The following is a 12,939-nucleotide window of genomic DNA, read 5'->3' on the forward strand; positions in this document are numbered from 1 at the left end:
CTCTCTCTATCTTCACCAAATAAAGGTCACTAAGGGACAAAGTGAGCCAAGTTACCTACCTTCGCCGTATTACAAAAGCACAGCCTTCTGGAGTCCCTTTTCCAGATGGTCTGAATCAGTATAAGGCAGCTTCATGTGTTCATATATATACACGTGCATACATACAAAATTGGAACTATATTTTATTAAAATAGTACATTTTCCAGCCCATTCCTAAAGGGGGGCGAAGCTCCTTTGGAGTTGATGTGACCCTGTGCTGGTGTAGAAGCCACATTATCATGGAATAAGGTGGCACCTATGCCGGCGTAGGGACAAATACAGCAGCATCCAGACCCCACTGGCCCCCGCCACCAGCGCAGCCACTCCGGGAGGGCTTTCCCAGAAGGGAAAACTCCATTCTCGGGGATGGAGCTGCCTCTAGGCAGCTTCCACAGCCCTTTCGCCTCGGGAACGCTCCCTTGAGTGGCAATGAGGATCCGCTACCTTTTTTATTGGTGCTGGCTCGCTGTTTTTAATGAGGCATTTCCCCCTTTTTTACTTCATTATTTAAAAATGTTTTTTTAGGCTCCTTGGCAGCTGGGAAGACTCTGAGGAGGCAACATGGCCCTGCCGCTCCTGGCGGCCACGGATCTACCCCCCTTCAGGATTGCACTCTTAGTTTACTTTGTTACACAGCAAAAATCAAATAGGTACATATTTTCCAAATAAACAAAGAAGCACTTACTTTATATTTGGAAATTTGTGGGCTACGATGATATCGCTGTTCTTTAGCCACACGATGTCAGGGTTAGGGTTACCCCTTGCCTTCACGTGCATTTCTAATTTCTCTCCCTCCTTGACGCTCTTGTTCTTCAGCTTTTCCACAAACTGCGGTCTCACTAAGTGTTCTTTAGCTAAAAGGACACGATAACCGGTTGTCAGAGGAGGACAGTGAGTTAGAACATTGCAATCAAAGCCATTTTTCCATAATAGGCCGAATAAATACCTTCTACTGTGAGTGTCATTGTGATGGATGTTTTTCCTGCCCTGTTCTGGGCAATTACAACCCATTCCCCGGAATCAGCAGGCAAAGCAGGGCTAATAATCAACGACTGTGTGCCATCTTCCTTAATCACTATTTTATGGGTGTAATCATTAAGGACTTGTTGACCTGTGGAAATAAATATTGAGATTATTTTTCCTTGAGCGCTGTTTTCTTTCACATGAAGCTCTGCCTTTTACAGAGATTGATGGTGAAAAGTACTAAGCTGCCATACCATCGTGAAACCAGTATGTTTCTGGCATGGGTCTGCCCACGACTTTGAGGTCAAATCTTGCTGTCTGTCCTTCCGCACATTTGAATGATGTCGGCTTCAAGACAAACACAGGCTTGTACAATCTCTCCAGCTGCGCTTCGTCGGTCTCATCCAGTCTGCGTGCGGGAGACCGTGAAGGCGAACTACGTGCGGGAGAACGGCTTGGGGACCGGGGAGACAGAGACCTGGAAAAATAATGTATCATCCAATTTAATCACGTATTAGCAATGGCACCTAAAATGTAGCAAAGAACAATGAATTTCTGTTTAATAGCAGCTGTAATACAGCCAGAACACAGGCAGGATGGTGCTGCTGCACTCGTCTTGTTTGTGGCTTCCTGGTGGCACCTGGTTGGCCACTGTGTGAACAGACTGCTGGACTTGATGGGCCTTGGTCTGATCCAGCAAGGCCTTCCTTATGTTCTTATGTTCTTAATCACATTGCCCCAAGAGGGGACATTGTGCACTGCTATGTAACTCTCACTTAATCACCATGGTGTGGTGAGAACTTTCACACGGACAGTGAGATATTTGTATATGCTGAACCATGTACTTCCACAAAATACATACTTGCACAGGGTGGCAAAGAAGGTGCTATCATGCTAGATGGGTAGGGCTGCCAACCTCCAGGTACTAGCTGGAGATCCCCTGCTATTACAACAGATTTCCAGCTGATAGAGATCAGTTCACCTGGAGAAAATGGCCGCTTTGGCCATTGGACTCTTGGCATTGAAGTCCCTCCCCTCCCCAAACCCCACCCTCCTCAGGCTCCGCCCCAGAAACCTCCCACCGGTGTTGAAGAGGGACATGGCAACCCTATAGATGGGACCCCATGAAATCCTATTAATAACTAACTCAAGTCCTGACTTGGCTCTTACCGATATCTTCGAATCATTTCAGGTGACGGGATATAACCCGGAGACCCTGTTGGTCCAACAGGTTCAACGTACAATTTTGCAGAGCATATGGCATTTCCTTTTATGTTACTGGCAAAGACCGTATAAATGCCTTCGTCTTCAGGCAAGACAACAGGTAAACGCAGACTGGCTCGGCCATCTTGCAGCACTTCCAAATGGTAGTGATCTCCATGCTTGATGCGCTTGCCATCTTTGTACCAGGCAATCTGTACAAAAACATTGCAGAACCATGAAACAGGTAGGAATGTTCCTTGGTTCCAAACGACTTGGAATTTCACTCTACATACTCTACTGAAGCTGTTTCAGATGCCAAATGATTTAACTTGAAATAAGTATTTTTATTGGGTAACTTGTAAAAATGCAGACTGCAGCCAGGAAATCAGAAGGAGACTGACAGTGCATTCCTAAGGAGAGTTACTCTAGTCTAAGCCCATTGGGGTGTGGCCTATTTAACTCCACCCAGTTCTCAGTGTGTTTCTGTGCCCCCTTTTCCCCTTCTTGCGGACTTTCCCTGCCCTTACGACCACAAGTCTGTTCTTTTTTTTCTCTTTCCTTCTAGCTTTTGACAAATAAAAAGATATACAAAAATAAAATTGAAAAATACCATGCTTTTATAACATAATGTGCTTAAAAATAAGGGCCAACTAAGCCTATTATTTTCTTTCTTTTGATTATTTCCGTTATTAGTAGCGCACATAAAGCAAATAATATTAAAAAGTCACTACTTAACCAGAATCGTTTTCTTTTGCAGATTTGTAGAACTCATATTTAGATTTTTAACTAACTGATCAGGACTTATACAGTGTACGGAAAAAAATGTACTGTTTAATCCCATTCACATGAACATTTCCATCTATGAAGCTACTCTATTCCAGTATCTCAAAATTACAGCAATTTCTCTGACTATTATGAAATGCTGAAAGGGAGGCAAAACATATGATGCATGACTTCTGTAAGCTGCTGTTGCCTATTACAATTAGGAAGATGAAGAAATGGCCCTTGGTCAAATTGGAAGGCAATTTAAACAACATGGGGGAAGATATAGATGGGAGTGTTTAGTCTACTGTAAGTGATATATACCTTAGGCAAAGGATATCCGGTCATCCTGCAGTGGAAAGTAACACCATTTCCCTCAAAAATTCTGTAATTCTTTAATCTCAGTTCAAATCCTGCTTCAGTTGTTTCTGATTCAGAGACATCAACCACCATCTCTTCTCCATCTTCTTCAAGGAGTTCTTCTAAGGTGGTCTTAATTATTCTGTATTCAATTTCTTTTATCAGTCTTTCTTCAAAAGAGGAAATGTGAAACTCCTACCAAAAAGAAAAGGAAAGAAATGTTCAGTATGGCCTTATATGCAGGGACGTTTCCCCCCAGTCACCCCCCATTGACTGCTTCGGGGTTTCCTTTTGATTATGCATGCCTTTTCCACCCGTCAGAGGTCACCTCACTCTCCCCGTGCATTTTGCCTGTATTTTTGCAGATTATGCCTAAAACGGCATCCGGAAAAGATGGGGAAAACCTGCGGGGAGAGCGAGGTGACCTATGACAGGCGGAAAAGGCATGCATGATCAAAAAGAAGCCCCAAAGTAGTTGGCGGGGGTGACCGCAGGGAAACGTCCCTGCGTAAAAGGCCTCTGTTTAATGATAACTGTTCTCCAATACTGGCGAAGCCAAAAAGAACACAATGAAATGAAAGTATGATGTTTTATCTGAAGTTTAAAATGACTGATTCTAATATATTTACCTGTTCGTCTGTAAAAGTCCTGACCAGCACAGTGTCTTTTGCCATTTTCTTCCTAATGAGAGCTTGCTCTCTTTCGTATTCTTTTTCATAGTCAGCATACAAAGTGGATGGGGATACCGCAGCCACTTTAGGTTCTTCTACATAGGCAGTCACTTGAGTGTGATATATTATTTCTTGTTGAGATTTTAGGTAGACCTCATAATCAGCTGAAAGGAAAACACATGCACACTCGGTTTTTGTAAACTGACTTCAGATTGGCACGTGTGTGTTCTCCAAGCAGAAGTTCTAATCTTGATGGGTAGCCGTTTTAGCCTGTCTGTAGCAGTAGAAAAGAGCAAGAGTCCAGTAGCACCTTAAAATTTCTGGCAGGGTCTGAGCTTTCATAAGTCACAGCTCACTTCTTCAGATATCTGAAGCTGTGACTCACAAAAGCTCAAACCCTGCCAGAAATGTTGTGAGTCTTTTAAGGTGCTACTGGACTCTTGCACTTTTTTTAGTTCTAATCTGACAGTTTAAGATGTGCCAGGTATGTTCCTATGGCCTGGCTTGGGGACAATATTTCAGCCTTTGTCTTATAGTTGTGTTGTAAGAACAATCTCTTGTTGTAATAACCATAACTTCTAATGGACGTTCTAGAATGGCTATGTCCAAATTATTTCTTTGGACTCATAAGTGAGTTGTGCAAGCTTTGTGAATGTGACAGTTACTCCCAGCTGGATGTTGAAGATAACAATGGGGTTAGATCCAACCAGCCTTTTCACTGATAAAAAGGGATGAAGGGTCCCCTGTGACCACACAAAAAGGTTATGCTGGGGATCATGGGACCTGCATGGACAAAAGCCATGCAAGACAGGGGCTGTAGTAAGAAGGGGAGGTGGGGAAGATTGAAGGGAAAACCTGGTTGGATTCGCCCCACTGTAGAAAAATTTATAAGAAAGATGGCATCCAGCAAACTGGGTTCATCCAATAAGTATAGACCAATTTGCACTGGTGTGCTCAAATGTAGGATTCATTAACATCATCCTTCCAAATATTAGTTTTCTTCTCTTATTAAAGTACAGCTTAGACATTCCTTGGATTGGGTCCTATAAAGTGTAAGCAGAAGGCAATCACCAGTGTGGAATATTTCTGGCTCCCCTTTCCCCCAGCAAACAACCGAGGCCTCTGAGAAGCTGACAGTGGAGGTCATAGGAGTCATGTAAATAACAAGCTACACTGCCAGGGGGGGCTGCAGCAAAGCGAGGGAACCATGCAACAGTACCCTAGCTCACTCTTCCACCAACAGAGCCTCTTGCACCAAGAGAAGCACTTCTGGCCAAAGAGGAAGGCGAGGGCAATTTTGCACATTTTGCCCTCCTCACTGCAGCCCTTTGGGCTGCACGGCTCCTCCCACCCACATGTGACCTTCACTGTCAGCTTTTCAGAGGTCTTGGGGAATTGGTGTGAGAAGGCAGAAAAGATCCACATCCATTAAGTACCATTGAGCTCACAGTATTATCCAAGTCCCTGTTAGTTTCTCTGGTCCAATTTATAGGAAGCTTTGGAGTTTGCCTCAAACTCGACATTCATAAATTTGGTAACCCTCATTATCACTCCTATTATCACTCCTCATTGGATTTTTTTTAACATCAGTGGTCACTATTTGCCCATTCACATACCTTCTTCTAGCAAGGAAGCTGATGCAGAAACTTCCCCGAATTTGTTACGAACAACAACGGAATATTCTCCAGCATCGTCAGCAAAAGTCATAGAAATTTCAAGTCTGCATTCCCCAGTTTCTTTTTTGTGCATCACTTTGTATCTTTAGAGAGATAAAAGAATTCTCATAAAATTGATCTCTCTCTCTCTCTCCCCCCCCCCTATATTTATCCCTATCTCTATCTCTATCCCTATATCTATATCTCACATAGAATTTTCAAATTTAACATCCATGCTGAGAACTCATTCAATATTTCTGGAAAAGTAATGCACATTTCCCAGAACCAAACCCCTTCAGAATACAAAGTGTGTTTTCACGTTCCCTCACATTGAAAGCTCTCTGCTTATGGAATTCTAGCATGTTAAGAAGAGAATTCCATCCTAGCCTCCCGTTTTGGCTTCTACATGCAACATTTTTTTGATATGTGACCTGCATGGCACAGGCTAGCCTGCTCTCGCCTGGTCTTGGTTGTTAAGCAGGGTTGGCCCTGGTTAGTATTTAGATGGGAGACCACCAAGGAATACCAGGGGCGCTATGCAGAGGTAGATAATGGCAAACCACCTCTGAATGTCTCTTGCCTTGAAAACCCTATGGGGTACCATAAGTTGGTTGTGACTTGACAGCAAAAAAAAAAAATATTTTTCAAATATGTCAACCCTCAATCTATATTTTGAAATGGTACAGTCTGTGTTCCATGTACTTCTTTTCCAAATACTTATCTTGGCTCTGACGTGCTGAATTCACATAATTGTATTATTTCATTATCCAATGACTCTATTACTTCAGCCAAATGGATTTTGAGGGCCGAAGATATGAGACAGGCAAGTCCGCCTCTTGGTCTCCCCTCATTATTTCATTATCTTTATTTTATCCTGTGGTTAGACCAACTGTGACCTCATTACAGACACTTGAAGCAAAACTAGTCTATTGTTTTTCACAAATCTTATTTATTTATTTCTAATTTATTCATTTCAGTTCCACCCTGCTCATTTTGATCAAAAAGGTAGGACAATGGAAATATTTTGTGCTACTTTCATATCAGGTCGATGTTACGACTGTGAAATGGCCTACTGTACCTGTAGCCTGTAGTAAGAGGAACTCCGGCTTTCTTCCAATAAACATGTGGCTTTGGATTTCCCCCCACTTGGCACTCAAAAATGACACTTCCACCTTCAACTAGTTTCTGTACTGTAGGTTTTCTTATGAAGAATGGAGCAGCAGGTTCTCCAGAAACTTCTTCTGCAGCAGCAGTGATCTCAGTCATTACTACATCTCTTGACTCCACGTAGCTAGAAGAGCAATCCCAACAAAAGCAAAGGGTGAATTGTAGCGATTCGTTACAGGGCAAAAAAAGGGAAGAATAATAATTGGTTTTTATATGCCGACTTTCTCTACCACTTAAGGGAGACTCAAACCGGCTTCCCTTCCCCTCCCCACAACAGACACCCTGTGAGGTAGGTGGGGCTGAGAGAGGGTGACTGGCCCAAGGTCACCCAGCTGGCTTCGTGTGTAGGAGTGGGGAAACAAATCCAGTTTACCAGATTAGTCTCCACCGCTCATGTGGAGGAGTGGGGAATCAAACCCGATTCTCCAGATAGGAATCCATCGCTCCACACCACCGCTCTTATCCACTACACCATGCTGGCGAGCATGCGTCAAACAGTTTTAATAAAATTATTACCGTTTGCCTTCTGTAACCACTTTTGCAGAAACTGCTTCTTTGCTCTCAAACTCCTCTGTAACTAGTAAAAAAATATATATGATACAGATGTCATGATATTTTCCAGGATGGGGAAAAAACACAGATGTTATATGAAGATTCAATGAGGACAACATAAAATTCGGGCAACTCAATACCTTCTTTGTTAAAAGGACAACAGAGTCAGGGCCTCTTAGTGAATCCCATCTTTCACTTAAGATAAGGTAACTTCAGGCAATCGTTTTTAATTCTATTCATTTAATAATTTATTTATTTGAAACATTCTTATGCTGCCTTTCCACCTGCTCCAAGTCCCCAAGGTGGTGAGTATGAAAACACTAAAACATTTTAACAATTAAAAACAACATTTAACCTTATAAAATAATTCAATAAAAACACATAAAGGAATGGGCTCCACCTATACCTGGGTGCCCTGCCAGTTTATGATACACAAAACAACAAGATAGTTGTTCTGATGGCTTCTGAGTTTAGGGTCTTGCTAACAGGACTGCCCATCCTGGTTGCCACCAATGGGCAAACTCAATCCCAGTTTTATCGGTAACCTACCGAAGGTGTCTAGTGATATTTTGCATTTCGTTTGCAGTCTGCTACTGTAAATGGGTCTAAGCGTTGTTTACTACTGTACTTACCTTGTACGACGAGATGGCAGGAGGTACTGACGCTTCCTGCAACGTTGGTAGCTGTGCAAGTGAATCGTCCACTGTCTTCCGCAAAAGCTTCTCGAATCACAAGACGAGCCACTCCTGCCTCAAAGGTAATCTGGAAATCTATGGAACTCTCAATGCGGTAGTCTTCTCTGTACCACATCACAGTTGGCACTGGATAGGCAGAGATGCGGCACTCCAGGGTAACAGATTCCCCCTCTATAACAGTCATGTTTCTCAAGCCCTACGAGAAACAGATACACATATTTAGAATATTCATGCAATCCCCTTGCTCACAACAGACCATTTTAAAAGCGCATGAAAACATTCTTCTTAGGGTTGCCAGCTCAGGGTTAGGAAATTCCTGGGGGTTTGGAGGTGGAGCTTGGGGAGTGTGGGACCTCAGTGGGTTATAATGCCATGGAGTCCACCCCGTGAAGCTGCCATTTCCTCCAGGGAAACCGATATCTGTTGTCTGGAGATGTTTTAATTCCAGAAGATCTCCAAGCCCCAACTGGAGATTGACAACCCTAATTCTTCTAGTTCAGATGTTTACAACGTCTACAAAGCTTGTGCTCCCACTTAGCCCACTGCATGAAAGCAGAATAAAAATAAATGCACACTTTAGTATTATCTAGACTGCTGGGGGGCATTTCTCTCCAAGTCATGTCAACCAGTAGCCAGCATGCCTCACACCAATGATATATTTGGTGCCAATAACAAATCCAAGCAGAAGTGAATCATAGGTGACACATTCCTCAAGGCCAAAAGGGGTCTTCTGCAGCCAAGCCTGGCTTGTACGTTAGCCGTAAATGGTCAGGTATTCAATCCTGTCATCTGGACTGGCTCCCAAATATACCTTTGGTTTGTCAGGCCTCAACTCTAAACTAGGATGAGTCAGCGCAGAGGCAGCATTTTGTTAGCCTGGCAGGAAATGCTGATCCTAAGTGGATACAGTAGGTTCATATAATATTTAAAATCAAAGGCCTTGCCAATAAATCTTTCTTGCATTCATGGGGGTGACCTAACTAGCATCATTAAGGGGTTTTTCTGTTTTGCCTCATTAGTTGGGTTTATTGGGGGGGTTTTAACCCGTATCCCATATTCACTTTTCGACGGCTTCATCTAAATGAACCTTTATATGTTGGTCATACAGATTTATGGAACTGTTTTTGTTTGTTTGTTTTTTGGTATTCTGTTCCTTCTGCCTCTGGTGTGTTATCATTGGCTTACCCTGCTATAGTGTAGGGTTGCCAGGTCCCTCTTTACCACTGGGGGGGGAGGTTTTTGGGGCACAACCTGAGGAGAGTGGAGTTTGGGGAGGGGAGGGACTTCAATGACATAGAGTCCAATTTCCAAAGCGGCCATTTTCTCCAGGTGAACTGATCTCTATCGGCTGGAGATCAGTTGTAATAGCAGGAGATCTCCAGCTAGTGCCTGAAGGTTTGCAATCCTAAGGGGTACCCTTATATATAACAGATCCATATAGGTAACATTCTGCACATGTGGCTCTGGAATTAGTCACAGCATAAAACTCAGAAAGATTTTGGACGTATTATGCTTTCTCTCATCCTACCGATTACAGACGCTAGATGGCACCAGAGCTGCATTGTATTAAATTACAAAAATACAAAGAATAATTTCAAAAACTTTCCAGATTGCAACAGGGTAAGCGCAAATACAGTATCAGCTATACTTATTGTTACTTACTGAGACTATGGATGGGGGTGTAGCTGGAACTTCTGCTGGTTCAGGAACCCTCGCAGCTTCAATTTCAATCACCTAGGGATATTTAAAGCAGAGTTAGTCCATGCCACACACATCTGAGGAAGTTAATGGCAGCATGCAAGAATGGACTCCTTGTTGAGAGTTTTCCGGCTGTTTGCTACGACAAAATGATGTTAGGGTCTTAGGAGGTGCTTGCACAAGACAAACAACAACAACAACAACCCCATGATGTATGATACACAAGAGTCAGTAGGGAGAGATATTTTAAAGGGGGGAAAGAGGCTTGTAAATGAAGGAAGGATGGAAACACGGCGGGTTACTCCAGACCGCAAGACGTCAGCATGATTGGAATTTTCTTAAGGACAAACCTCTGGTTCATCTTCCTGCATCAATTCAATGCGTTCTTCCTGCAACAGACCTCCTGTCATTCTCACACCTACGTCTCTTTTCATCTCAACACCGTAACGCCTCTGATAGGTGTCAGGTGTCTCTCCGAAAGGAAACTGCGGGGAGACAACTTTCTCTGCCATCACTCGGGGTTCGGGTGACTTTGAAAGAGGAGGCCTCACTGGCTTGGTGATCTTGGGCACAGAAGTTGCTGACAACTCCTTCTGCAGAGTTGCTATAGCGGATCCTGCTATTGAAACCTAACCGACCCAAGAGAAAGAGAGATACTCCTTAGCTCCGTCTTAAAAGATGCACTGTACATTAGCCAAACAAATACATGTAAAAAAAAAAAAGATAGAAACACAATTTTTTGAATGTATTTGGTGAATTTGTTAAATTTTTGAATTTGTCGGAAACATTTTCCTGATTTTCAGTTATTGAAAACTGAAATTATTTGAGGTTAAGTTACGTGTATTTTTGTCGGAGTCGTAGGACCGCTATTCCAAAATATTAGATAGTATTCAAATATAATATCTGAGAACACTAATTTGCTTTCAGATAGTATGTCAATTATCATATTTTGCAAAATAGGCAGAGGCTTCCGATTTTTCCTTTAAAAAGATCTATAATTTGGAAACAAAATGAAGATGATTTCCAGAACATTCTTTGGATTATTTACATGTACTTGAGCATTACAACAAAGGTGCATTCTTAATGTAATGATGAAGAGATAGCACAGAATTCTAAAAATGGATTAGATGGGGTCATTAGATGATGAGACCTGTGAAGGAGATGGTTAAAAGGTCAACTCGAAAAACGGGGAGAAATTAAGATGAAAGAACATAATTCTAATGGAGGGCTATAATGTAGTTTGGATTATATATGTACGGTATGTTAATTCTGAAACTGATTTAGTATTTAGTACTACAGAGAGGAACGAACATATTATAAATTATTTGATTAATCCTTGGGATGAGCATGTAGAGAGAATTTTCTACCCTTCGAGAGAGAGAAGGAGTATGTCAGGCATGTAGTGTTTTATTCAGCATTTCCCCCCGTTCTGAATCAAAAGTATCGTATTGCTTGATTAAGAAAGAAATTGGGTTTTTCTGTTGAATTTTATAAACATGGATGTGGATATGTTTGCATGAATATAATCTACAGCTTGGTATTGGTGCCACATGTCCGCCTCGTAGAGTGGGGAAATCCTCTGGCCAGATTCCACAGGACTTCCTTCCCTCACATATACACCTGGGTTAGTTTTTTGTGGATGACACAGCTGTTTGCCTGACATATCTTTTCTCCTCTTCTTACCTCATAAGTATGATCTGGTTTAGGAACAGTGATTTTTGAAACTGTAAAATGAGGGCTTGCTGTACGGGGGCGTGGGTGTTCCACTTGGATTGATTTTTCCATTGTAGTTTCTGCCGTTCTTTTAATCTACGTTTAACCAACAAAACATTTGTTGAGAAGGTGATGCTGCTTTCCAAGTATGGATAAAAAAGAACCCAACCAAAAGACATTCAACAGCCATAGGAAATGACTGCAATCACTCAATTAGAACCTAACCTGGGTCGATATGGCCAATCCCATTTTTTCAGTGGCCGCAATGTGTTTCTCAGGAGGGATGTGAACCTCCTCAGTTTTCATTTCTTTGGTGACAATATGATGTTCTGGTGGCAACTCAACAACACGTCTCGCTAAAGCCCGCTCTTTATATCCATACTCCAAAGCTGCCTGTTCAGAATAAGCTTCTTCAGCATAATCTGGCTCTCTTGGTTCTCTAATGCGCGCTTGGTCAACTGCAGCAACAACTGTGGCCACAGCTTCGGCCTTTTTGACAACACCAATCTAAAGGCAACATTTGTAGAACATGGACACAGATCTTTGTTAATGACAAAGAATGGCTAGCAGAAAGGCAACATCTCACACACACATAAACTTTGCTGAGCCAGACTTTCCACATATCCACTGACTTGCCTTCCTTATTCCATATTTACATCATGTCCCTGCCTTGTTGCTATTATTTGTATATTCTTGTACATAGGCTTGAATCCCAACTTCCCTTTGCATTACACTATTTATTTTCCATTCAGGCTAATTACTTTTGCCTGTGGAAGCAAAGGAAGGCAATGTTTGCTGATTCCCCCCTCTTACTTTGACCTCCATGGGATTCTGGGGGTGGGCTACGACCTATTGAGACAAGATTTGGGGGGTCAAAGAAGACTGCAGGAGAAGAAGAGCCAGGAAAGTTGCAGTTTATGCAGTCTAGTTCTGCCTCAATTTTCAATTTTCAATATCTGAGCAAGGCTGTCAAAGATAGGACATTTTAGAGGACACTGATTCATAGGGCTGCCATGAGTCGGAAGCGACTTGACGGCACTTAACTCACACACACACAGTTCTGCTTGAGCTGCATAGGATCCAAGCCCATATTCTGGAATTCCTTTTGTTGAAAACAAATGTCACGTCCCTTTGAAGTATGCAAATATGGAGGAAGGAAGATTCCACTGTATACATTGCAGACAGATATTGCATAAATACAGTATATCTTGAACATGGATACTGAAAGGTCGGATAAAAATGTTATTAAATAAAATTAACATGTTCAGGTACTGTATTTGAGGACAGGCATAAGTATATATTTTACTTCATACACTTGCACATATTTATGTACATCGAACACACAATGTTTTCTGGAAAAGCACACAATACATTTGAAGATTTACTAACTAAACACAGACACATACACTGCCTTTTCAGATAGCTGTACATACAGTTTTGGAACAAATTCCAATGGTTTGG

General features: G+C 42.2%; 1 protein-coding gene across 1 annotated transcript in view; it reads right to left on the reverse strand.

The window, feature by feature from the left end:
- Positions 1 to 12,939, reverse strand: part of TTN (titin) — a 329,209-nt gene that overhangs the window by 290,108 nt on the left and 26,162 nt on the right. The window contains 14 exon segments of the mRNA XM_056861196.1: positions 725 to 893; positions 986 to 1,150; positions 1,257 to 1,480; positions 2,173 to 2,417; positions 3,292 to 3,522; positions 3,957 to 4,162; positions 5,615 to 5,757; positions 6,732 to 6,944; positions 7,337 to 7,397; positions 8,005 to 8,263; positions 9,730 to 9,801; positions 10,116 to 10,394; positions 11,449 to 11,574; positions 11,704 to 11,985. Of these exon segments, the coding sequence (XP_056717174.1) occupies positions 725 to 893; positions 986 to 1,150; positions 1,257 to 1,480; positions 2,173 to 2,417; positions 3,292 to 3,522; positions 3,957 to 4,162; positions 5,615 to 5,757; positions 6,732 to 6,944; positions 7,337 to 7,397; positions 8,005 to 8,263; positions 9,730 to 9,801; positions 10,116 to 10,394; positions 11,449 to 11,574; positions 11,704 to 11,985 (2,675 nt within the window).

Source organism: Euleptes europaea, chromosome 15, assembly GCF_029931775.1.
Source record: "Euleptes europaea isolate rEulEur1 chromosome 15, rEulEur1.hap1, whole genome shotgun sequence".
NCBI lineage: Eukaryota > Metazoa > Chordata > Lepidosauria > Squamata > Sphaerodactylidae > Euleptes > Euleptes europaea.